General features: G+C 38.2%; 1 protein-coding gene across 5 annotated transcripts in view; it reads right to left on the bottom strand.

Moving 5' to 3' along the window:
• Positions 1–27,144, bottom strand: part of LDB3 (LIM domain binding 3) — a 115,542-nt gene that overhangs the window by 41,080 nt on the left and 47,318 nt on the right. For 3 of the 5 annotated variants that reach the window (XM_088168831.1, XM_088168829.1, XM_014877963.2), the window contains exons 4-7: positions 23,770–23,845; positions 16,863–17,269; positions 3,414–3,583; positions 2,414–2,450 (exon numbers count right to left, since the gene is read on the bottom strand). In XM_088168831.1, coding sequence (XP_088024957.1) covers positions 2,414–2,450; positions 3,414–3,583; positions 16,863–17,269; positions 23,770–23,845 — 690 coding nt within the window. Of the gene's footprint in view, positions 1–2,413; positions 2,451–3,413; positions 3,584–8,897; positions 9,102–12,485; positions 12,509–16,862; positions 17,270–23,769; positions 23,846–27,144 lie in introns of all 5 variants that reach the window. The other 2 variants (XM_088168830.1, XM_014877968.2) reach the window with 1 other exon arrangement.

Raw genomic sequence — 27,144 nt, 5'->3', positions numbered from 1 at the left:
AGCACAAAACAATAAACAGAGTAAATGCCAACAAATTCACTGATATTTCTAAACCTTTTGTGCTTAATAACACAGTGTCGTACAAGTAATAGTCCTAAAGGAGTCTTCATGTATGACTTCTCAAACTATTTTTATGCTTTTAGGTAATTAAGAGATATAAAGTATTCCTAGCTGAGACTTCCTGATGGTATTTTTTTCCAGCTACACCAGAATATATTAGCTCCAATAGTTCTGACATGTAATTTAAGAACTCTCTTACTGCTTTCAAGATATTACCCCTCCATTAATGAAAAAAGTATTCAGAAACATCTGTTTGGCTTGAAATGGGTCCCATCTCTCCAGAAAATCTTCCACAATCATCACACCAGCAGTGAAAACTTTCCATAGCAAGTTACACTTTTATGTGTGCCTTCAAAATAGCAGTGGCATGAGCAAAGAACAGTCATGCAACACACTCATTAATATTAATTGAAAGCAACATTCTGCCACCAAAAATTCCCAAGTTTTTGTTTTTTTTTAAAAAACATATATCATGAAGTTGGAAGCAGCAATCTAAAAGTGACTATTTTTATGTAAAACAGTTCTGCCAAAAATAAGCTACATCTTTCTTCCCCCCACTCCGAAGTGTTTGGAAGAAGCCTGATCGCCATTCCATGCAGCTCCTGCTGGCTACACTGAGGAGCTGACACAGAGACAAGAGAAAGCACCCGAGAGAGATTGCCCCCAGCCTGCCTGAGGCCAAAGTGATGGATGGCTGCACAGCCAGGGTGCTGCTGCCAAATCCCCAGTGCAGTGTGTCCAACGTTTGAGGTGGATATCAAGCACCCAGATGGGGCCAGCACTGTCAGTGGGGTAGGAAGGAGACCCCATTTCATTCCTTGCACCAGAGCTTACACCAGTTGCACTGTCCCTGTGTAACTACCTATATATGTTCCCTTATGCTTCTACTATCAATGCACACCTTGAGCCTGTCCAGCTGTGCCTAAACATAACCAGAAGCACCCTTGGTCAAGAAAAGGATAACACAGTGATACCTAAAGACTGCAGAAAATGTGCAAAGCACAGTGGATCTAGTCATGCACTTGGAGTTACACTGCATAGAATGTGAAATTTACATGTGTTGATGTGTTATCAGATAATTATTGTCATCATATACCATGTAAAATTTCCACTATTTTGTATTTTCCAAAGCCACAGATTTCACCTAGAAAGATTATTTCTTTAAAACCACATATTACTCCCAGATATGAAGGGGGCACTGTGAAGCTCAGCACAATGCTTTAAATCCCATCATAATAAGGATTTGGATGTGTGCTATTACATCAAAACAGATAATGCACAATACACGTAATGAGAATTAGGCTTGCACATTTGAGAGAAGAAATAAATCCCTGAGGGCTAAAATGTCAAACCTGATGTTTGGGCACCCAGTCATGAACTTGGGTGAACTGCAGTGGAGGTTTTATAGCAAACACCAGCTGAAAGCATTCTTGTATTCTCACAGGGAAGACAGCAGGTATCTTTCTCACTGATTCAACATTTGTAATCTGCACTGTGATCAAAAGCTCAGAATCACAGGGCAGTAAAATAGAAAATAGAAAAAGAAGAAGTGGATTGATTACCAAACACATCACAAACCCAGCCAGTGGCTTAGAGCAGCTAAAGTGAAACAGGGATTTGAAGTATGCAAACAGAAAATAAGGATTGCATGCAGAATGTGCCCGATTCAACTGCAGTTTTTAAGCTCGACATAAGAATTTTTAATACATCTATTTCCTGGCTATGCAGGATGATGATAAATCTTTAATTCCATATTATATCTCTGAAAATATTAACTTTTTCAATGTTTTTGATACATCATATGAAACAAGTATATTTATCCATTAGCAAAAGCAGTCCTGTGCTTCCATATTCTACAAATTTAGGTCATATTTATTCCAAACAAAACATAAACTAGTGATTACGGGTATGAATGGAAACAACTCCTTTACTGTATCTTTTAAGGAGAATCAAATGTCAATTACAGGGTCATCCAAATAAATTGCTCACAAATTTCAGTGCTATCACAACATTATATATTTTTATCCACTTACACATTCAAGTAGTTACACAGGGCTTGGAACTCATCACATTCATACATCCAGTAAAGTACAGGAAAGTTGCATGAGCAGAGAGTTTTCAGATTTGCACACACACTTAAACAATTTTGCACTGTTTTTCCTAAAACATGCTGATTTGTTATCCCTCTCATTCAAATGCCTGTCAATGACAGAATTTTAATGATTTTAAAGTAAATGTGTTAGAATATTTTAGGACAAAAATATAGTAAAGGAACTTCATATTAATGCCATTTTAAAACATTATTGGGTTATCAGGAAGGAGAAAGCTGTATTTTTTACAAGGAGTTGCCTACCTTGACCTCCTCAGGGCTTCTTCATCTGGATCTTGCACTGTAGAAAAAAATGTTTCAATTAAAAAGCAGAAAGAAAGGAATTAGCTTTATGCTATTTTAAATTCTTTAGAAACTTATCAGAAGCCTATCTAAAGGTGCATTCACACTGACTTTGCACCAGTGGAATTTGTAAGAACATCATGAAGAGGAGTGGTTCCCTAGGGACAGGAAGGAGGATGTTAGGAGGAAGGTAGCTATTAAAACTACTTTCCCAATCATTATTGGCAGTGTTTCACAGCTGTAGGCAATGATTCTACAGAGAGGTCCTGCTGTTTTGTACAAAGCAGGAGAGACTGCAGCAGCACATTAATGGGGGAAGGAAATACTAAATATTTCCCCCTGGTAGGGGAAAAGACCCTGAGCTTCCTTCTCTCTACATCAGAAACCACCTGTCAGCCACCAGGTAACCATAAAAACATTTCCATAGGCAACAAGCAACAAAGTTAAAGCTCTGTGATGTTTATATCAGATTCAGGTTTAGAAAACAGGGCTGATAGAGCCATAGATTCCATACAAATGGTGATTTTTTTTTTTTTTATACCCACAAGTTACTTTTATAAAGGACTGTTACAGGAGACATGACTTGTTTATCATTTTTGTCTAAAGAATGGACAGCTCTGTATGTCTAGGCTGCAGGAAACCCAAAGATTGCACTGCAGAGACTTGATTTATAAGTAGGAATAACTATGGGGTCCCAAATGCTCATTTACTGTACAATCTGTTATACTTTTATGGTAAGACTCCTGGCAGATCAAATAATTTTCTTCATAAAGCATAAGATGAGATCGTTCACTTTGATTTCTGAGTTCTCTCAAGTTACATCCAGGATCTTCATCACCACAACTACATGAGCCTGGACATGAGTCTTCCCTGAGTATCAGTGGCCAATCCCAGGGCAGTGAGGAAAGATACAAATGATACAAAAATGAGGACGAGGGGGATTTTTTATCATTCAACTTACTGTACTCAGTTCCAGTCATCTGGGCAAGGATGCGGAAGGACTTGGACTGCAGGTTGGCAGAGCGACGGCTCCAGTCCTCGCTCTCATCCTCAGGCTTGTTCTGAGTTTTAAGCACAGCCTGATACACCGGAGAGGCACTGTCTACATGAGGATCCTTTAGAGGGAGGGTACTGCAATTCAGAAAAGGAAATGTTGGAAGCAGCTCTCTGGTCACAGTTTCTCACCCAGCCATCCCCAACATGGCTTTGAAATGATCACTTCTTAATAAGATACCTAGATCAATTTTATATTATGGCTTGTTCTGTCTCTGAAAGAGCCAGTTATCATTCAAATCTGCTTGGAGATACCTGTTCATGATTCCTTGGCCAATGCAAGAACACAAGCCTAGAGTGGTTAGAATAACATGTGGTGATAAAGGAGAGTAGGCCAGGCAAAAAATTTTATTTCTCTGACCATTTTTGCTCCATGTTATTTCTTATGACTCCAGGTTGGTACTGTTTTATGTTTTCTTTAAATTACAATGTTGGGCTAGTGTATCTTGCAATTAGAAATAAACCCATATTTCATTATAAAAATAATGTGGTAGACTTTTATAGCTTTTTCTAGATATGATTATTTTTCAAACTGAATTAAACTTCCATCTGCCATAGTCTGGATTCATTGTCTACTAAACACGTGAAGTACAAGAAGTCTAGACTTGCACTCAAGACTTGCATATATAAGTAGTGTCTGAAATCTTTAATGACAGAAGGTATCTCAGGGTCTTACAACATGCTTAATCATCTTGCAAAAGTGATATATCCAGTTGTGCACACCTAAAATCAAAGCTACACAGGTCTGTAGCACAAGTGAGGTAACCTCTCTTTGGTTTATGATGCAGACTAGAAACAGGCCTAGTAACTTAATAGCTTTTTTTTTCCCCAGTGAAAATAACTTTTGCATAGCAGAATTAAAATTAACTATTAACAGAGCTGCAGAAATATACACTGAGGGGATGATGTGTGCTTGGAGCAACTTGGCTCCATGGCTGCTCTTAATACAAGGTCTATTTTTGAAGCAAGTGATTTATTGTACCAGCTTTATGCTATTCCATAAAGAGCTTTGCAAGCAGCAAGCTCGACTTCATGAAAACTGAGAAACAGTTCTGTTAGAAGTTCAGGGCCATTTGGTCCAACAGTTGCTTCCTTGGTTCAAGCTCAAAGTTAGTGCTCCATAAGATACCATTGTGCAGAAAAAATCTGCAGAGAAGTTGGGTCTGTGGTTTGAAAGCCTGAGAGGAATCATGAAAAAACCAGGAAGTATGTCTGACATCCTACATACAGTGGGATGAAAAATGTTACCAGGTAGTGCTTTAAATATCAGTGCTTCCCAGCTGACACACTCTTGTTCAGCACTGTGTAATATACACTGGTTTGATGGATTTACACATAATAGCATATATTTATGTTCTTCATAACCCCACATATGCAAACTTCTCACTTTCTTGAGGAGCCACCAAAGTACAAACCTCAATTAAGTTTTTTTTTTGTGTGCTCCAGCACAATCAGCTGTTGGGTAGAACACCGCTTAGAAAGGTGAATTTAGAGAAAAACTTGACTCTTCAGTTTAAGCTCTGCCACGAAACATATAAGTTATGTAAAAAAGTCCCTCAATGTGAAAGATGGCTTGTAGGAGGAAGCAGCATTTTCCAGCTCCTTTTTTAGCTCATGTTTCCTAGACCACAATCCTTACAATATTCAAATGATAGCAGGTACAGAAGGCAGAATGCAGACTTGTTTATTTTGGGAAGACTTTGCCATCAGTGGCTTCCATTAATGCTGCTCCTGTGTGCAGCAACAAAGTGGTGCCATAGCCTTCTTGAGGTGGAAGAGGGGAGAGAGAGCAGTAGTCCTCCTCTTCTGGCCCATCACACATGGCTGAAGGGCTTGCTGAAGCAGGAAAGAAAGTGCAGTAGTGAGTTCTGCCTTCTCCTGCCTCCCGCAGGAATAGTCTTTGCATGGAAAAGAGATTCTCTGTAATACCAACAGAAAGTCACAGCAATACCCTCGGGACTGTTCTGCTGCTGCCTCTGACACTTGACTATGCTGAAGTAATGTTCCCCAAAAGGTGACCCTGTTTTCAAGTCACCAAGGTGCTTCAGGGTGCTTCACATCCAGAACCTGCCACTGTGTGAATACCAGAAGTGACTGCCTGATGTGAGCCAACAGTTAACTTTATATCCCCACTCTTAGTTAATCTTGCAGAAGCTTAAAAACCTCCTGTATGGGACAGCAAAATTTCCCAGCTGAAAACTGTTCTAGAGTAGATAATAAACCACTGGATAGACAAGCTGCTGATTTCAACCACAGACCACTGTGGCAGCAGTAGTGTGCCAGCCACAGACAGTTCAAATTCCTCTGTTTGAATCCTCTAGCTCATATGCTTTCTTCTTATATTATGACCAATGTACAAAAAATCAGTTCAAAGGTTTATGTACAGATATGCCATTAACTCAAGCATTGTTAAAAAACTAGGGCTGGAGGCTGGACCACAAATTTCACAGTAGCAATGTGTGGCATTAATATGACATATTAATACCCTTATGGTAGATGATTAAGGCAGGAAATGGAGCTTGGTGAATTAACCTCCCCAGCAGAGTGAAACATGCTCATATAAATTGAACTAAATTAATGCAATACATTGGAGTATTTCCAACTCCGTCTTTAATTCAGCAAGCCTTTTTCTTTTTTTAAAAATATAATTATATTGTGGATGAGTAACTAGGACATATGACCCACTCAGCATGGAAGTGTAAAATAGAGTGCCTTGCTGATTATGAGCATTTCATAAACCTAAATGTGACAGTTGATTCTTACAGGCAGCCTAAAGATGCACATAACCATGTTAATACCTCTGTTATACCTCTTTGTAATTTAATTTCTTTCCATCTGGGTGTGGATGTGCAGCAATATCATGCATCTTGAAGCATATTACTTTAAATTGATGCTACCGAAAAAAAACCTCTTTCCAAATGGGTTAGAGCTGTTGTGGGTTTTTATTCTAGAGCCTAAGGTATTCTAGTAGGAGTAAATAAAAATTATTTTCCTTTTCCTTATCATCATTTAAGTCACACATTCTTAACATTAAAACAAACTTTAAAGACAGTCAAACCTCTCTGAATAGGTAGCAATGGAATTTTATTTTTTGCAGTTCATGATAAACTACGGTTTACTATGTGAATCACTCCCTGGAGTCATTATGCAAATTTCAGCAGATATTAAGTAAAAACCTAGGAACACTGCAGCGTTCTACCCCTGATGTAGACATACAACAAAATATTGTGACATCAGGTATTAGACTGATTCCAGCTATTTTAAAAAAAGCTCTAAGAGGTAAAACGCCACAACCCAACAACCAAAAGTTCATGTAGATTGGTAATTTACCAGTCAGCCAAGCTGACTTATTGCAAAGACCTTAGTTTGTACAATCATATTATTGATTCTGCTACTTCAACCATCAGATCTTATTCCCAATAAAGGTGCTGGATTTATGTCTTTACACAACTTGTAAATTTGGCTAAAACAGCATAATGGAATTTAGAAGAGGTTTGACAGGAAAGTACTCAAAATGTCCACATGGTTTTACTGCAGTGACCTAACTCTTGGTTCTTAGTTTAGCAAGATCAATTAAAACAGAAAAAGAGTAGGAAAATACATAAATACATAAAGTCAGGGCATTCAAAATTTTCCACCTTTAAGTTTCAGCACGGAGTCTGAGAATTAATAATTCTGTCCTTCCCTTCATGTTTCCCATTCTGTGGCTTATTTCTAAGTGACAAGAGCCTGACTGATCTCATGAGGTTACAACCACTGATTTCAAATGGTCAAACTAGAAAATAAATTCTTATCTTAAGCCTGTCTGTCCTTCATCATTGATAAAATAAGTAAACTGTTTCCAGCTGCTGTCTGCTCTTTAGATATGTAGTCTGAGTGTGCTTACCATCCTACAGATACTTGTGGGCAAATGAAAAGGACTAAGATTATTAATTAAGAACCAAGACCAAACCATGGGCTGGTAATTGGGACAAAATGAATCAGGACACAATTCGGTCTGCTTTTATATTAAAAACTTCTCATACAAATACTCCCACATTAAGCATAATCTTAACTCAGACTTGATTGATTAAGCAAAAGAACATCTTGGTTCCCACCGCAAATTAAAGTTCAGAATATCACAGAGGAAACTAAAGGAAACTTATAAAATGAAAAGGATCCATATATTCAACATTAACTTTATAATCATCTGATCATTTAAATAGTTAAATTTTTAAACATCACTATTTGCTATATAATGCTACAGTATTTAATAGAAAGTGCCAATGTATCATGTCTCCTATAATCCATGCCTATGAAGCATGTGAACTCTTATAAAGAACACAAATGAACTTTGTACTTCACTACTTGGAAATATGAGTCTACTCAACACTTGTGGAGATTCACTGAGTCATGGCCAAAGCCAGCTAAAGGTATTGCTTGTGAATCATCATGAAGAAGAGGTGTGATGAACAATATTGGTGCAAAAAGTTAGCAGAAAAGAAAAATAATTATAAAAAAGAGGGGAAAATGGCCATCAAAAGGGAGCACAAGCAAATACATAAACCATCCTCATTTTGAATAAGCTAACAAATGGAAAAAAAACTATGTAAAGAGTGTTGCTGTAACTGTATTTTGGTGTGATATCAAAGGTAGGCAACTTCTATTTTAGGTAGAAGCACACCCGGTAAGAGAGAAACCTGGCTACATTTACTGGGTATGTAATTTCAGTAAATTCAGTAAAAACTCTGGATGAGTTAATCAGATAAGATTTCCACAAACATGCATTGGAAAAGCAGAGTTATTAAAGATCAGTGGATTTTGCCATAGTCCAAAGGATCTGTGTAAAACACATGTACTGCATGTAAACTGGGGATAGGGCAAATACAGCAAAACACTCCATTATAAAGAATAATAAAACAGTAGCCAGCACTAAATAAATATTTTGCATTCTTCACATCTCAATAAAAATTCCACCACTCTTTTCTGTACTTTTTGAGCTATGCATATAATTACATATAGTGACTACTATAAATCATGGTTGTCAGGAATTAAAAGCCATCCAATATCATATACAGAGCATTAGGTGTATTTTTGTGGGGTTTATCAGTTCTAAGAGGAATACCAAAAAAGCTAGGTTAAATTAAGGTGCCCTGACTATGGTAGGGAGCTTGGAACTAGATGATCTTTAAGGTCCCTTCCAACAACAAACCATGCTATGATTTTCTAGTGATCCATCCTTTTAAGTTCAAAACATGGAAGTGGCTTTTGGACACTGTCTAGGATTGACAAATGTTTTTCACGTCTAATATACATGAGGGAAAGAGTCCAGGAAGAGAAATATGTCATGCAGGTAGGGATGTTATAAGTACCATGCAGAGAAAGAGCATTCCACAGAAGGAAATAACCTTACCCAGCAAATTCTCCACCCTGGGCTTGTGCCTGGCCTGCAATTGCATCCATGATAGCATCCTGGGAATACATGCTGATCGGGGTGTTATACTGCGCGTGAATTATGGTAGCCTTGCCGCCAAGGCCCTTCACCTCAATGGGTTTGTGGGTAGACAGGGCAGAGTCCTTCAGGACATTGGGGTTGAAACGCTCCGTGAAGTCCGTGCTGGGTTATGCAAGAGTGAGGAACCACAGGGGAGGGAGGGGAAGAAAGGAGAGAGGCGTGAAGTTAAGTGAGGGAAGCACCACCAAGAGAGGAGTGTGCACATCTGTTCATGGCATCTCACCACCAAAGCTTCTCATTAGAGAAGAGCAGACAACATTAAGTACCAAGCCACAGCAAAAAGATGGCTGTGCTAATGGATGTTATTTTTAGGTCGGCTTATGATGTATAAAAAGGAAAAAAAAAGGTGAAATAGATGTCACTGTATTAAAATATCACAAAAAAATCCTTAAATATTTGTGTGATACTTACATATACAAAAACCCTGTTGCTACATGCATGTATACATCTAAGCATATACAAACATGCACATGTATATATGCATGCCCATGTACATACACTGCAGAGAATTCCCTTTTTTTTCCCATCCATTCGTGTTTTCAGAAGGGTCTTATAAAGGTCTAGAGAGTACAGTGAAGTGAACAGATATCAGGTTCTCTATTATTTAGAAAGTTTCAGTAGTTTCTGTCTCTGTTATTAATCACAGTGACATTTAGTACTTTCACCTTTTAATCTTCAAGGCTTTCCTCACAAAGAGTAAATCTTTCCCAAATCTCTGCACAACTAGCCTGAAGTGCTGCTATGGCATGATAAATGCTCAATCCCAGATCAATATATGCAACACTGAAACCAACGGGACAAGTGCAGTTGGAAGAGTTGCTGCTTCAGTTTCCAGTGACTCCATTTACAAGGAAGGACTTTATATTTGACAGGCTGAGCCCCAGAAGCAAGTTAACTGAAGCTCCCATGACACCAGAACAAGTCAGTTTGATATCAGACTGCAGCCAAAGAGCAGCTGGTTTTCTTGTAGGGCTGAGTTGTACATAGTTCTAGTCCTAGAGCTAGGACTGAGCACTGCCCAGAGTTCCAATGAACAAGCTACACCTCAGCTGACAGCCACTAAGGTGGCTGCTCTTCTTCAACTTATAGGAGATCAGGTGAATCTCTAGTCTGCTGTTCCTGTCCTGCCAGCAGCAGGAGGATGCCAGCAGGAGAGATTCCAAACACTCAAACTGGACAAAACTGGGAATTCCATCCTTTGTGAAATTACAGATATGTCATAAATGTTTCATTTAGAACTGAACCCAAAAGCTGGAAGTGGATATTTCTCCCCCTGAAGAAGAAATGCTGAGGAATTTAATTGTTTGATTGGAACAATTTTTCCTTTTCAGTTTAAGACATTAGACAGTAAGTTTATTGGCTAATATTGTTTTTCCCTCTACACACACAACAGTGTGCCAGTTTACCATGGGTAGCCCCAGAGGGTGAGAGTTAAAATGAAACCCTCAACCCAGCATGATGGAAGAGGTAAAATCAAGTAAGGCTGGCAGCCATTTGACTTAATTATCTGGAGATTATCACAGGTGCTGTCCCACCTCTGAAGCTAACCAGGGGATTCCGCTCTGTTTTCAGCCTTTTGTTTGGTGGGATGCCCTGACTGGGGATGGACAGAGAGATACAGTCACATGTCATTGCAAATCCTTGACAGAACATCGACAGCCACATGCACAAGACCAGAGACACACAGGTGCACATGCTGCATTGCAGCCACAGCCTTCAGTTGCACATGCCAACATTTTAAGGAAGGGAGCTGGGAAGCAGCATTACGCATTCAAAAAGTGAAAATTATCTTTTTACCACGACATTCTCACATTTAAAATACATCTCCCTTAGCTATTCATCAACTCTGACAATTCTATAACTTTAATCTCTTGAGGGGTGATGTGCAGAGACATGCAGGTTGCTGTACTGAGCACGCACACGCGTGACTTCAACAGTATCTCTTTTCTTTGTAATACCCTAAATAATCACGATATTTACAAACACACAGGTCCTCAAGATCTTGAATTTAGTGCTCTCTTTCTTTCACACTGTTGGAAGTATTAAAGAGATTCTAAATTCAAGATCTGAAAAGACTGTGTGAAGGAAAGGACAGAGGTTAAATATGCCACCTTTAAAGAATAATGTTCTAAGCAATTGGTTTCCACAGTCAGTTACAGAAATCAAAGCTATTAATGTCAGAACAGCCTAAACTTCCCTCATGGTAGTAGCAGGAGTCATTTGGGCTTTCACTTGCAGTCTTTAAACAGTTTTAGTGATGTCTTTCAAGAGGTTTTAGTCACATTACATACACCAAGGCAAAACTTCCACTGAAGTTAACAGGATTCCCACAAAAATAACAGAAAAAAAGATACAGATTGCCAACTGCAGAGTTCTTTTTCTAACTCTGGAAGCAAACAGAAGATGTTAGTGCTTGTAAGCGGTGCTGGGCTCTAGGACAAACTGGCAGAGGTAAGGCTACAGAGACAGCACCTCTGCAAAATGAATGAGATCTCTCTCCTAAACTAGAAAAGGATCAGGAAAAATAAATCCCAAAGCAAGTAAGATTACAAACACCCCTATAAAGTGACTCCTGTTCTCTAAGACAATCGTGTCAGAATAATCATTAATGTAAACTGGCTAGGGTTTTTCACTCCAAAGGAGTTACCTCCTCACACTCACACCTCACTGAAATCAACAGAAAATGCCAGTTCATTGTAAATTATATGCACTAAATATTATTTCAACTTTATGTATTCTTCTACTTCTAACTTTGTACTGTCAATTTAAATTTGACATTTAACTATTAGAATTATTTATTTTATCCTCAATTTAACCCAGTATCCAGCAATTTATGGACAACACTCAGGTCAGAGGTAAAAAGCGAGAATTTAGAGACAATCCTCTGTCCCTAGAAAACTAAAGGTCAAAACGGAGAATTCTCCGAACTTTCCTAAATAAAGCAGATCAATCACATTTTCAAATCAATAGTTACTTCTTTTTTGGGCAATAGATTTATCAAGGTAAATCACTTCACAGTTTTTTTTCCCCCACATCAGTATCTTACTCCAACCTAAATGTGAATTTTAGCAGACTTTAGAAATTAATTTAACATTGAAGCTAAAAGTACTTTACTAATAACACAGCAAAAAAGGCTCAGATAACATTCTCCAAACTCTGAGGGCATGAAGATGACTTGAAGATTCAAGAGGACTTAAACCTGCCCGTAGAAGCAAAACCACCTGAAAGCTTTTAGAAGAACTGGGCAGGCTCAAGTGGCAGCTCCATTCACAGCATTAGAACATCACCAAGAAATGCCAAGCGGGAGCACTGCTGGACAGCAGGGGCAGCGCAGCGCGCCTGCCACACCAAGCAGATGTTTAAAAAAATACTTGCACTTGCAAGCAGACACAGCAGGAACACAGGGGATCATGCTACCCCAGAAAACACATCTTCACACACACAGCATCACACAAACATCTGGCACTACACAGAGGTGATACTAACTTGGCAGCGGTGTTGGTTATGACCTAGAAGAAGAGAGAGAGAACAAACAACATCAAAACCAACCACACAGAAAAAAGTCAATAGTTTGTAGACTGCAAAGGGCAAGAGATATTTACAAAAGATTACTACAGCTCTTCTCTGACCATCTACAAATAAGAACAAAAAGTAAATGTATGCCTAAAAACCCCAACATGATTAAGAAAGGAAAAAATGTAGGGATTAGAGTTGATCCACCAGGACTTAGTAGGATACAATGGCATTTTGGCTGACGCTTTAACATGATCTTATGGCTGTGCATCCTTAAAAGTACTACTACCAAAGTGAAGGGAGGAGGGAGCAGAGGGAAAAAAGGAGGATTTTCAGAGTATATTCTCATTTGAAAATAGCAAGTGAGTGGTAGAGACTATATTTTTCTCTTAGATACTGAATATTCAGGGATGCAGTCTGTTCTCCTCAGGCCACCCTCAGAGCTGGTTTTGCAAGACTGATTTTTAAGTCTTTTACATGGTGGAGAAACTCCAAATAATATAATGGTAAATGTTTTAAAGCTAAAACTAAGGAAAATGCCTTTGTACATAACAAAGCATTTGCCTAGATATGACTGCACCTACATTATGCCAAGAGGGGTGTAAGCCAATTAACTTTGGAATAGTAATTCCTAATTTATTCCACACAAAACAAAACAAGATGCACATTGTTTGTTTTCCGGGATATCCATATCAGGATATTTTATTTCAACTTTTTTTCATACTGTATACATACTAGTTATGTTCATACTCCATTTCTACTTTTCTGCATAAACCAGTGATGGTGCTTGCACAGCAATTCCAAGGCCCCATAACACAGGATAAAGCTGGGAGTGCAGAACAGAGTGTGCTCAGTCTGGACTACAGTGCTCTTCCCAGTAACTCTTGATAGTAGTCGTATAAATAGCAGTAATAGGCTGTGATGTTTAACTTTTTCTTTTTCCCAAAGCTTAGAATACCCACATTCTGCTCTATTCTTGGTTGAAGACTAACTAATCTTTTTTTCACAAAATAAAGATGAAAAGATCCAAGGTCAGTTAATAAACTTATCTTCTTACTTGGCTGCATGGAATGCTGTTGACAGAACTGGGCACTGAGGATTCCAACTTGCTGCTGTGACATTTCTGTATCTGGGACTGATACAAAATACTAGACAGCCAAGTGACACTGTTAAGAGTGACATTCCAAGTGAATTTGGCTCCTCCTGCTTTTTCCTTGCAAAACCTTTGATATTACTGCCTCTTCCTACACATGATCCTTTTGCCTTGGCTCATCCAACAGAACTTTTCCTGATCAAAAGCACTCTAATGAGACCAAGCTGCAGTAAAGGCTTTGCATTTCCATGGTAATCACAGATCATCCTCTGCAGCTACTGGTCAGACTCTAAGACTTGAAAATATTCTTCTCGCTTTATAAACCCTACATTAAGCCAAATATATCAGTCTCTTATAGGAACTGATAGAGATATATTAGGAACAAGGTACAGCCTGTAAGCACATCAGTGATCCTATATCCATTTTAGGTGTATGTGGGACAGCTGGGCACTCATTCACAATGAAACCAAGTATGGTATCATTTTCTGACTCATCCAGGCATCTACTGTACATATAAAATAACATTTTCAAGGCAGAACTACCAAACCCCTAAAGTATACCTTAATTAAAGGAATATACAAATATGTCCAAAGAAAAGAAACACTATGTGCACACATAAAGAACAGCTGATCAGTCATGTCTAAGTAGTTTATTGAGATGTGAAGAGGCTGCTATAGCTTCCTTCAAAAATAGTAAAGCTTTGCTTCTCCTTATATTTAGGATGTGATGAGAAAATTCCTCCCAGTTCAGAGCCACACATTATCTTAGTTTGATTCTATATAGGGACACGTCTGGAACACCCAACTTGCTGCTCGCAGAGGTCATGCAGCAAGAGGCCAGTAACCCAAACCACCTGGCACGTACTTGTGGGACAGGTATTTACTGTCCTTGACCTACAATGTGAAAAATAACTTACACTGGAATGAAAAAGATGCACGTGTTACAAACTATGACTCACTGTTCATATTTATTCATACACTCCAGAGCTTTCAGCACATCACGTTCCACACTCCTAACAGCCTATCTTATTTTTCACCTTGGGTCAGAGCAACAAAGCTTTAATATAAAGTGTATCAGACAAACAGATGCTTTCTTATTCTTCACAGATCAAGGAAATAATCTCAAAATTAATTTCAGGTTCTTCATAGGATTTTCCAAAGAGTTTAGCTAAACCTGCAACAGCAATTCACACAATTAAGTTTAAATCATTAGGTGAAAAGGTCACAGAACTGAAACATACCTTAAGATCACTCCTCATGCTTGAGCTTTCTCACAGCTTTTACCATACAGCTAAGTGTATGTTTGTGAAAGCACAATGAATTCAGTTTTGGAGCAGCACAATATCACAACCGTGTTGTATTATGCGGTAAGAATGTTCCCAACAAAGACCAGAGCTGATTCTGCAGCACTCACAGTGCTTCCTTATTCACATATATGCACTATGAGATTGAGATGATCATGGATGCCATTAAGTCCCAAGATGTTACAGGTTCCATGCTTTTCTCCATAGAGCTGGAGGTAAGATACTTCCGACTTCATGGATAACGGTCAAGTGGGAGTGGGAATGATAACAGTATTGAACTCTGAATTTTCTCTGCATGTCAACAGAGTTGTACACTTCTCTAAATCTCAGAGAAGTTACCTGACAAGACACATTTATTTAGTGGTTCTGGACTCTTTCATCTTTTCAGAATGTTCCTGTGCTACAGGATAAGGATACTTTTACTTTCTTGTTTGTTCATTGGTGTTACAGATGGTAAAGGCAGATAGCAGTTCCCTAAAATGTCGTTTCAAACTGAATAGAAAGGCTCACATTGACTTTGGTCAGTGATGGATGCAACTGTGCTGTAATTCTGCTAACAAATAGTCTCAATGATGAGCCATCCAAAATTCAGCCCCTTCAACCCTCACCCCTGCAGGTATTAAGGAGGATTATGAGCATAGTGGAGAAAAACACAACAATATATACTCCCAGGAAACTCTGTATATGGAAATAAGACAAGAATTGGTATTCTTTGGAAAACTGTAAATTAAGAGAGAAGTATTCTGAGGCTTACTTTGTTGATTTTGCTTACTAACCAAAATTATTTTCTTTTAAATGGTAATCGTTTCACTTAATTATCCAGTAGGAGAAAGGAGGATAGAATTTTTTAGATAAGTTAATTAAGATTGTTAACATCAAATGCTCAAAAGAGTGGCAGTGAATCATCTAAAACTGCTTGAATAATCTAGAACAGGTGTACATGCTCTTTTAACAGGATGAAATATCCTTACTTTGCTACAACTTGAAACCTCTTGGTTTTACTTTTGCAAAGAGCTTCTGCAAAGGGATGAAAAGTACTTGAAGACATGCATTTGCCATCAGACCTTGAGTGGATTGTCAGAATTCTCTGGTTTTCCTTATATAGCCAAGCCTCTAGTGTCAAAAAAACCACTTTTCCTCTATTCCTAACAAGAAATTTATCTTCATTTAAAAGACCCCAAAAACACAAACTAAAAAATTAGATTTGTTTGATAATTTATACATGAATGAAAAAAATTAGGAAAACCTGTTTCTCACTGCTTTTTATCATGTACTATAGTCCAAGCTCCTCATTTCACAAACCTACTAATAAAACAGATGACCTGCAATATAGAAATACAGAAAACCTTAACAGCACAAGATCAAACTATCTGGGCAGTGTCTGGAGACCATTCAAAAGCAAAGTTAACATTAAAGCCAACAGATACAAGACATTCTTCAAACCAGAGGATTCAAGATATTGCAGTTCTGACTCATTTTTGTGCAGTAAAGCCAATGCATTACAGCAGGAATTACAGCAGGACATTCCAGTAGCTGAGCATGTCAGATTTGTTGGTCAAAGCCATTTCTCTTTAGCAAAGTACCAAAGATCAGGTGTGGTTTATAGCAGCTGCTCTGATGCCTGACAGCAATACTTGGTTCTCTGAGACTCCATGCATTGGTTAGAACTGCTGAGTGCCACAACCCTGAGATGATTACAGTTACTTCAGTCCTAGTGCTCCCCCTCATACTCTGCTGACTATTACCAATCCATGCTGCACTTGAGATACCAACAGCCATTGTTCTGTAATGGCAATATGGGTATGTTCTGGGGGCTACTGGGAAATTTCATAATTGATCCAGACCTTAATCATGATTGCCAGACAAATGCACGATAGGGTAAGCACCATTACATTCACTGTTCATCAAGTTCATGAATTATTTCAATAAGTAAAGAAGTTACCATGTTACCTACCCTCTAGGAAGTCCACCTTCCGAAGCCCTTCGGTTGAGACTCAATTTATGCATCTCAGCCATTTCCCTCAGGGTCTCTGCTGAGTAAAGGCCAATGGGGTTGTTATACTGCCTTGCAGGGCTCAGCTGGTGTGCAGGGCTACTGCCACCAGCCAAAGCAGGGCTTGCTTTGGAACCTAAAGTGCTCTTGGCAGGTGAAATGTCAGGAGTCACAGACTGAGAGGACAAGGAAGATCTAACTGTGGTAGTCTTTAGGTAGGAAGAGCTATTTGAGAGGCTGATCTCTTGCTGGTTGAGGTAGCCTGAAAAGGTTCCATTGGTTGCTAAAACACTACCCATAGGCCCAGTCGCCGTGTTAGTTAGAGGGCTGAAGGTTGTTCTGTTGCCATTGATTTCCCAAGCAGGTTCCTGTAGTAGCAAACATGCAGGCCAAGGAAAGAAAAAAAAGAAAAGAGCAATCATAGAACACATGCAAAAATAACATCTGCAATTAATGCTGTAAACATAGTCATAAACTAGCAATAAATAGATTGAGGCCAAAGCACTCAAACTTTCAGGGAAGATTTTCAACAAAGAAATGCATTGTTTCAAAATAAGGGAAAGCAAAACCAACTCAGGCATATTTTTACTAGGTTTTAGTTGAAATCAACAAATAAAGCTTAACATTAAGAGAGCATTTGCTACTAGACAATCTCACAACAATAATTTCATATTAAGGCAGCACTGTCCATTCATTTCTAGGATAATTAAGAAATCTTTCAAAGTCTTGAGGTAAGAATAATTTTAGATCATGAACAACCACAAAAATCAATGCCATTATTATAAAGACACAATGATTCTAAACCACACCATTCTGTTTTCTATGAGTGCACTTGAAGTTATGCACTGCTTTCCTGGGCTCTGGTTCATGCTGATCAGGCCATGCAGCAGGGTTAGCAGAGACACCAGCAGGACTTGAGAACAGGAACTGTTCCACAGAAAGGTTGATCCAATGCTGATCACTCCTGCTTAATTTCCACTTGAGAGAATGTGTGCTTGATTATGTAGGTGTGTGTATGATCCTACAGTCCTGTCCCAGATAGTATTCCTAACTGGGACAGCAGTAGTACTGCCTTAGCCAAAGGCATCTCTCCTACTATACCTATATAAGTCTGTGCTTGTGCTCAGATTCAAAACAATCTACCAAAAACTCATCCTGGAAAAACAGTTCAACACGTAAATTTCATAAATGATTCACTATAAATGCCCCTTAGTGAAACTAAAATAAGAGGTAATAAGAGGCCAAATAATGCTGGCTACTTGCTGCAGTCCAGCTCAGGGAACAGGGACAGGCAGGGGATATCAGCCTGAATGGAGCCCACAATCTGGCCTCAGTGACAGCCAGTTCAAGAGCAGGTGGTGGCCTGCAGTGATGTTATGCCTCATTCACTGGCAATTCAATCATCATCTTTAACACCCTGCACTTATCTGCCCCACAGACTTGCATGAAATACAGGCCTGAGAATATTTTGGCCTCTGATTCTATACTTTTGCTGGTATTGGTTATCGTTAATGTAATTTACTAATTTAGATACTATGGTTCACAAAAAAAAAATCTATTTTGCCCTTTTGGATTTTTCTATATTGCATGTATAAATTTAGGGAGCATACATTTAAAAAAAAAATCAAGATAATATGCCTCTATTAATTAAAATTTATTGAAAAAAAACGCTTAAAGATCTAAGGATATAAAGAATCATAACATTAAACACATTTAAGATGTTTTGAATCAAAAAGATAACGCATATAAAATTAACAGATTATTTTTCTTAGTGATAAACAGGAAGAGATTTAGTTGGCATTAATAGCTGCCCAAGGCTGTAGAAACAGATAATCCTAAATGCATTTTCAGACCATGCCTTTTTAAATAAATACATTTGCAATATATACTTCAGTCATTATACCCTGACACTGAAAACAGCAAACAATCCCTTCCAGTGGCCTATTGAAAGCTTCTGGATATCATTAGATAAACAGAAATCAGGGTTTCTCTCTAAAAATGTGTTCAAAAAGAGGCACAAACACACAAGACCATTTTCAAAAATTAAGTAATCACTTGGGCAAACCATTTTTATATGCCAGCAACAGAGGGAAGAAACAATTATTAAATAAAAAATAAACACAGGTAATGGAGAAGAAAAAGGATATCCTAGAGTTATATTCATTTGTTACCCTGAAAACTCTGTGGCTTTTACTTAACAGTTGGGTTTCTTCCTACACCCCAAAATAAAAGGACATGCAAGGAAGGCTGATCGTGAAGCATCAGTTTCAACTACTAATGAGAGAAATGCCAAATATTTCCTTAACCCTAAACCATTTTCATAGTCTTGGTGTACTGTACAGTTACCATAGGCAATAGGAGAATTATAGGACAGCCATAAAAAATGATGGCTGATGATTTTGCTCCCTTTTGACACAAATGGAGTTCTGGTTTTGCTCCTCAAACAATCTCTAGCTGACATACTACCATACTGGCAAATCAGCATTAGAATTCTTAAGAATCCAGCAGTGCCAGGTTAGCAATCTCCATCTTGAGTTCATATTTTGGATAGGTTTAGGGTAGTTGTTTTCCCTGTGTTGTGGAGGGAAAAATGGATGAAACAGAAAGTGTCTAAGAGAACAGCTGCATTACTTCTTCTAAAAAATTACTGCCCCATCATCAGCTGATGTAGCTCTTTCCTTTTGTGACTAACAAAAAAATCTCTGATTCAATTTATTCCTGGGAGAGTATTGTAGAATTATTTTTTGTCTCCAGTTCAATGTCAAATCAGATCAATGCAGAATTTCTGAATCCATTTCTGACTGTGAAGGGCAAATATCTAATACTGAGCAGCAGCACTGAGCTTTCAGCATTGCATCACATGAAATGCAGCCAACAATAACAAACGTTCCCCTGTTCCCTATCTCTCATCCCATTCTGTTTCAGTGGCTGGAAAAGCAAGCTGACATTTCCAGCTCTGGGAGTCTGATGCTACCTCTCCAGTCGACCAGGAGAGGAGGCTCTGACACTGAGCAATGGGCTTCCCTCCAGAAAGGGGCTGGAATCGTGCAGCAATCCCTTACTGTGAGAGGAAAACTGTGCATTATCAGGGAATGAGCTTAAAACTGATATTAAAGTGATCAAAGTATAGAGTATTTCAAACATTTTGAAATACAAGGAAGCTAGGAATCAGCTCAATTTCCATTCTGAATTATTACTATTATCATTTGTTTATAAAAATACAGTTTCTATGAAAGTCAAATGTTCCTTCTTATGTATCAGGGAAGTGAGAAACAAATTTATATTGGGAGATGCAATGACAAGTTTTTGCAGGTCCTCTCCCTTTGACGGGTCATTTTCTATTTATCTATTGCTGTGACCCTACAGTTCATTACTCACCTCCTGCACTTCTGAGAGAACAATTTTAACAGTATACCAGTGAATTTGACCATTCAACATGCTCAAGAAGCAATTGTTGCTTTAAATATTTTAGAGGAGAAAGGGAATGGAGGCACCATGGCGCTGAATGACTCTGCTCAAAGACATAATCAAATGGCTTTTGGCTGAGCCAGCTCCTCCATCCCACACTCTACTTAAAAAGTCAGTCATCTCCATCTATTTTCTCTTGGACACATAGGGTCCCAAATTTGGCAGGAAACAAATCATAAGCATGACAAGATCCTCACTGGGATTCCAAAATAAGCGTGTTCAGTGATGTTTCACAGAAACCACAACACACAGCCATATTATTAGAATTAGCAAGGCTGTCAATACCTTCATGCAAATGGACAAATGTTAAAGCCATGCTCAGCCTTAAAGCTCCAGCTTGAATGTTTTGAACTGCCCTGAGCTGAATCTTCACTTGTGTTGTGTCCCCTCTGAAGAGCTGCAGGAACTCACTGGCAGATTGATGGCTCAGTTTAAATCCTTGGACTCAAGCTTACTCTTACTGTTATTTGACTGCTTTCGACATTAACTATGCCCTGTCATCCAGCTATGCCCCACCTGTGCAAAAGACTTCACTAAATCAAAAAGGTTTGACTAAACTAAATGAAAATTGTTTCTAGTTTGAGATTTATGTCAGATACAGTGAAACTGAAAATCAACCAAACCTTATTTCCAATAATAGCCCTACATACTTATGGTTGCAGAACCTGTATAATCTGTAACATTGATCAGCTTTGTGAAAGAATGACTAATCTTTGTGGAAAAAAAGTATGCTTGTTTCCCTAAAACAAAAATAAAAAAACAAAACAAAAAGCAGTGAAAGAAGAAGTGCATGCTTGAAAATTAGTGGAAGTTACAATCAGATCAGCAATACTGTACAAGAGGATTTATGGTTTTAACCAAACACTGAAGTTGCACATGCAGATTGTTTAGCTAACATTGCCATGCCTTAACCTTAATCAGAGAAGGGTGAGGAAAGCTTCCCTCGATGTATGAGGATCACACTGTCATGACTGTCTTGTAATGCAGTTTTTTGCTGATTTTTAAAAAATATCATCAAATTCATTTCATATGAACCATCAGTCTAAACACTGTCAATCAGAGGTGTGGAGGTGACTTCTGCTTGTGTGTCACAGAATTCATTTCTACAGTGATACTGTTACTAGAAAAAAATAAAGTGACAAGTAAAGAAACCTTGGTTTTAAAGTGTTTACTGTAACACACCTTACTGCCAAAAATCAGCATTATACTGCTTCTATTAGTAAAGTATTTTTATTCTGGATTTTGAAACTTCTCTGAGGGCTCAATGCCTTTTTTCCCTTCCAAACAACCCCAGAGAAGAATTCTTCTTCACTTAAAACCTACTGTTGTCTACTAGCATGGACAAGTGGCACATGTGTCACTTCACTTGACCTGCAAAGGGTCTGCCCCAGCACTCTAATGTTACCTCTTCCCCCTAGGTGAAAGACCCTACACCTAAGATCTTCCTGAATACTGCAAGATAACTTGTTTCCCTGTACCTTTCCCTGGATGCCACCCTTTTCCTCCAGAAAGGTTCCAGTGATTTTCTTTCCCAGCTGCTGGTACTGCCTATAGCCTCTTCAGAAAAGTCTGCCTCCAGCAGCTCCTACAAACCTTTCTTGAGAACTTTGCACAGAATTTTCAAATGTAAGACAGCAAGCTTCTGCAAATGGGTTGAGTCCTTTGATCCTCATCTCTCTGAAGGGTTAGAATAAGAAAAGTAAAGTGTCTTTATGGCTATCATGCCAAGGGTTCTCTTAGGACCTTCAAGAAACCCCTGCAGTGCATAAAGGTAACTTTTCTATACAGTAGACAGTTAAGGGAGGAAAGTATTTTTTTGTGGTAAACAGCTTTGAAGACCTATGGCAGCAATTTTAAAACTGACACTTGCCAAGAAAAAATGCACCTAAGAGTCATGAAAATTCAATATATAAAAGCTTTATGTGCCTATGGAGGAAGGAGGCAAAATTTTCATACCTGTGCATGTGCTATAGAGCCCCAAAAATAGGTGTCAATATTGTGTTGGTGAATAACTCTGATGAGAGAGACCTACTCACTGCCTTGAACACTAACAGCAGTCTGGGTCGGTCTTCAGGGAAAACAAGAACTCCTTCCCCTTCCTGTCCCTATTACTTTGTTGGTGCAGCCAAGCACCAGTTTAACCAAAATAATGATACATTGCTTTTGTTCTAGGAATTTCACAGTACTGTTTGGTGATTCTTCCAGTAAGTTCCTCCACAATAACTTTTAAAATATCATGATATAAACAGAAACAACTCTGAGCAAGATAAATTCTTAATTTCATCTTCCCTTGCCAAAAAAGTTTAGAAGATCTTGTCTGAAATAACATTATTTCTGCCTCAACTAATAAATGGCCAGTCAGGTTAATTTAAAATTTCACAAAATAAAATTGAATCAGATTATTCCTCCCAGGTGCATTCTCTTCTGCTATTTTGAACCTATTTGCAGCAGTTTCAGGGATGATGTTACCATCTGTGCTCTGAATTTGGAAAGCATAGTGTTTATAAAAATTACTTAAAATTGATCTATTTCCAGGAAGTTGGAACTGTCAAAAACAGTAGAAAATCATCTAATTCCCCATGTATTTTGATCTTCAGTGTTTTTTATTTATATGCATGCTAGGAATGAAACCAGCACTGACAGCAGGGATAAGTTGCAGGAATGGAAACTTTAGCTCCTGTCCATTTATCTAATCAAATGCATCAGCAATACAAATGTCCTACCCAGAGCCTGAGCCCAGGGATATATACACCATCTTTCAGGTACCCCTGTGCCTCGGTGTCTCCAAAGATACAGAAGCTGTGTTGCCAGGTACAGTCAGTGTTTATTCTAAAATGAACATTTATTTTATGAAAGATGATGTGCTTTGACAATGGAAACCAAGCCATTCATTTCCTCTGCCACTTGCTGTTATTTATTAAATTGACTTATCCTCTTTATTTTTTATTCTTAGGTCTTCTGAATTCTATGATAAGAACACTATATGATGCAATCTTTCAAATGCCCTCATGTCCTCTTTCCAAATCAGTGTAATTTCAGTTGCAGCCCTGATTTGGATAGACTGAGGCATAGTCTAATGGTTCTCCCCAACAATCTATGAAAGCAAATGTAGATTTTGAGAAGCTTTAGTGGCTTCTTGTAGCCTAGATAAAACAGTTGCTCAGAACTGGTTAGACCAAATCACATCAGAGGATAGCTGGATGCTTTGGTCCTGCTAATCACAAATTAGCAAAATACAGATCACTAATACATTGCCTTGCAGCAGTTTTGCTGCCTGTGCATTCATTCAATGTTTAATTATTTGGGGCAGGCAAAAGCTATTTCCTGTAATAGATATTTACCTTCACCACAGCAGATAAAAATGGTATTCACTTCAGCTGAGGAGAAACATGTCACTTACCTTCTGATGGGGAATTACAGCCCTGGGAGAGTCAATTCTGGGAGCTGTGGTTGAAACTGGCACTGGGCGTTTAGATCTGGGAATAAAAAAAAAAAAGAGAGAAAATAAAAGACGCGTGCAATCTGCACTCCTATTTTTCAACTCTAATTTCATGCCAAAAAGCTGCTACGTCAGGACTGAAAGTGAAGCATAGCCTAGACTTTTTCTGTCAGTCATCAGGCTTTTCCTACATCCTCAGTTACACAGGTATTAAATGACAGAAAAAGTCTGAGAAAGTTTGTCTGAATGATGAAAATCCATCAGTTATAGAAGCAACCTCTGACTTGGGAGATCATCTGTTTTCCAATACTTGTGACAAACTGCATTTTCATAGATGAAAGTCAGCCACAACTAGACAAATTCAAGTTGGGCAGCACTCTGGAAAGAGAGACTTAAAGGTGTTTTAAAATGCAGAGGCTAAACTTTGGCACTGAGGCACCTCAAGATAACTCCTAAAAGATTATTATTGAATAGCTTAAACTGTACAACTACAACTGCAGTTACTTAAACCTCTCTTAGGAAGAAACATGGGCTTCATTTCAGACAACTGAGTTTCACAATGAGTAGAACACTACTGAATTAGCCACTCCAGGTACTTTTCACCTATATTTGACAAATGTATGTCCTTGATTATTTAAAAAGCCCAATATAAACCCCACTAAAATGTTCTAGAAACATAGAGATGGCCTTTTCATTGGAATAACAAAGAAAGCACAGTGGCTTATGTTATCTGAAGCACTTCTAGGATGCTCAGGTAAGTGAAGATGTGTTGTGAGAATCTGCCTAGTGGTGAATGCTCCCTCGAAATTGTTCCAGTACATATGGGATCACCAGAAAAAAAGGAAATTAAAACCAAAAATAGTCAAAAGAATCGGAATTATACAAGTAATAGCCCATTTCCAACCTACAAATCAGGATTATGCCTCAAATTCTAGTCTTTAAAAAGCATATTTCAAAATTAGGACAGGTACAAAAATGAAATAAAAATACTTAAAAGCTTACAAATCAAGTAGATGCAGCTAAGACATTTGGAATTGTTTGCTTTAGTCAGGAGATAAGGGAAGACATTGCAGAGGCTTAGAAAATAATGAATGGTAGTAAAAGGGAAATAAAATTTTTCTTGTGGACATTGAGTGAAATTGAAAAGACAACACATATAAAATTGATAAAGGCAAACATCTTCTTCTAGAGAACTTGATTAACCTGAGGTGAAACTCATTGTTACAAGATATTGTGACTATGAGAGGAGCAGAGAGGATCAAACAGTTACACTTAACAACAAAAAAACCCAAGAGCTGCTTTTGACTAAGTATAATAAGTAAATATACAGACTCTCGTTTTCCACGGCACAGCTTAAAAGTCCTTCTGTGTTAGGCTCATTATTTCCTTACTGATGGCTGTGTTGCACTTTCCTCTGAAATACTTACCAGGGGCATCTATCAGAGGGAAAGCTGAGCTCAACTGGAACAGAGCTCCTCCCCAGTGGCAATCCCTGCATTCATACCCAGCTTCACACTGAGCTCTGGATTTAACTTGAGCTGCCACACAACATTTTTTCCACAAGCAGTAGTGAACATACAGAAAAAGACCGCCTAGGAAAAAGGAGTAATCCTTACAAGACCTGGAAGATTTCCACTTAGAAGGTATGGAAATTTTGCTACTTTGAGAGCTGAAAACAAAGCTCATGTAATAGATGCCTACCTTACAATCAGGTACTGTGAAAATTAATGTAGTCTGAGGAAACAATGAAAACTGTCATTTTCTTAAACAATGTGCAATTAACCTGTGAAAAATTCACTGACAAAGTATTCCTGAAACAACGGGCTGGTAAATTGTAATTCATACTTGCAGCTGAAATATATCACAATATACTCCCAAGACACAATTATCTGAGAAACAGATACCTTCAAGCTCTAAGAACAAGAGCTACTCACTAACTGCCTAAAACAAACTTTCCTCAGGCACATTATCTTCCCTCAGGAATGAATACCATACTCTTCCTCCAACCATTTCAACTTTAAAAGAGAAACAATAAATCATATTTATGAGACATGCACATGTATCATGAAAGACACCAAAAAAGAGAAAAAAATCAACTTCAGCTCATAACACAGAGTAGTTAAAAATTGGCAATGACAGTTTATGAACACACAAAGATTTAGGGGATGATTCTGCTCCTCTTTCCATTACTGTAATTTCTGAGTACACTCAGTAATTTCTGTGAGGTGACAGTGGTGGAGCTGGGCACACCATGTTAAGTATCCCCCTGCTCTGCTTGCTGATGATGGATTTTAGTGCCAGAGTTGCTCAGCACTCTAAATGTGGTTTGACACATACAAAGCAAACAACCACAACTGCATGTTTGATGCTTAACTGGAAAACAGTTGTATTGCAACAAAGGAATTTATTTACCAGACTATTCCATCACTTTTAATGTTTATTGTATGTTTAGTTTTTCCTCTCTCATTACCTGCCCATAGAAGATGGATGCTAAAAAGCTGCATTTCTTCCACATTAGTGATAAAACATATCTGTTATTCACAGTGTTAGCCAAGATTTGTATTTGACATCAACTTGGAGATTTCAAGATGTAACTTGAAAACAATGTTCCTGCACTGCTCTGACTTGGATTTTTATAGCTTTGATATTTAAAAACAGAATAATGAGGCTTGCTAGATCTAGCAGAGGCTTGCACCAGAGAAAAGGGCAGAAGAGGTGAAATCAATTTGTGGAATGAAACTGTATGCACTTGCAGAATAAAGTTATTATTTACATAAGAGTCATTACTCCTCCAGGAAAAACATCTGCAAGTTTAGAACATTGTGTTTTTTCCTCCCTCTCTTGCTAGATGGATCAAATCCTGCAGCAACAGAAGTTTGCTTTTCAAGTGATGATGGTGATGGTAGCAAACATGTGTCCAGGTTTACATTTCAATCCACTGATTGCAAAATTATTTTATTCCAAACACTTGAGGGTGTACCTGCTCAGCAGGCTATGAGAAGGATGAAAGCCCAAATTTCACAGATGATTGTGATAATTTTAGATATGATGTTGAAATTTTTCATTAAGGTTCTTTTTCTTAGGCATTTAATTTGATTTCAACTATTAGACATTTTCTTCACATTTTCCAAGTTAAAGATAGAAACAAAAACCTCCTTTGAAAATGAAAACTTAGAACAGTTCTAATGATAACCAAATACATAATTCTGTTTTTTTTTTCAACTCTTCTCCTTTCCACAGATACACCTCTCCCTCAACACTGGTTCTGTTTTTTAATGAAGTTCAAAACCAAGATGGATGTAGTTTTGCAAAGCAGTTCAATTTTGATAGCACTTA

This window comes from Sturnus vulgaris, chromosome 8 (genome assembly GCF_052056855.1).
Source record: "Sturnus vulgaris isolate bStuVul1 chromosome 8, bStuVul1.hap1, whole genome shotgun sequence".
In the NCBI taxonomy this organism is placed as follows: Eukaryota; Metazoa; Chordata; class Aves; order Passeriformes; family Sturnidae; genus Sturnus; species Sturnus vulgaris.
The sequence above is the reverse complement of the archived record's forward strand: the minus strand, read 5'-3'. Positions and strand labels throughout refer to the sequence as shown.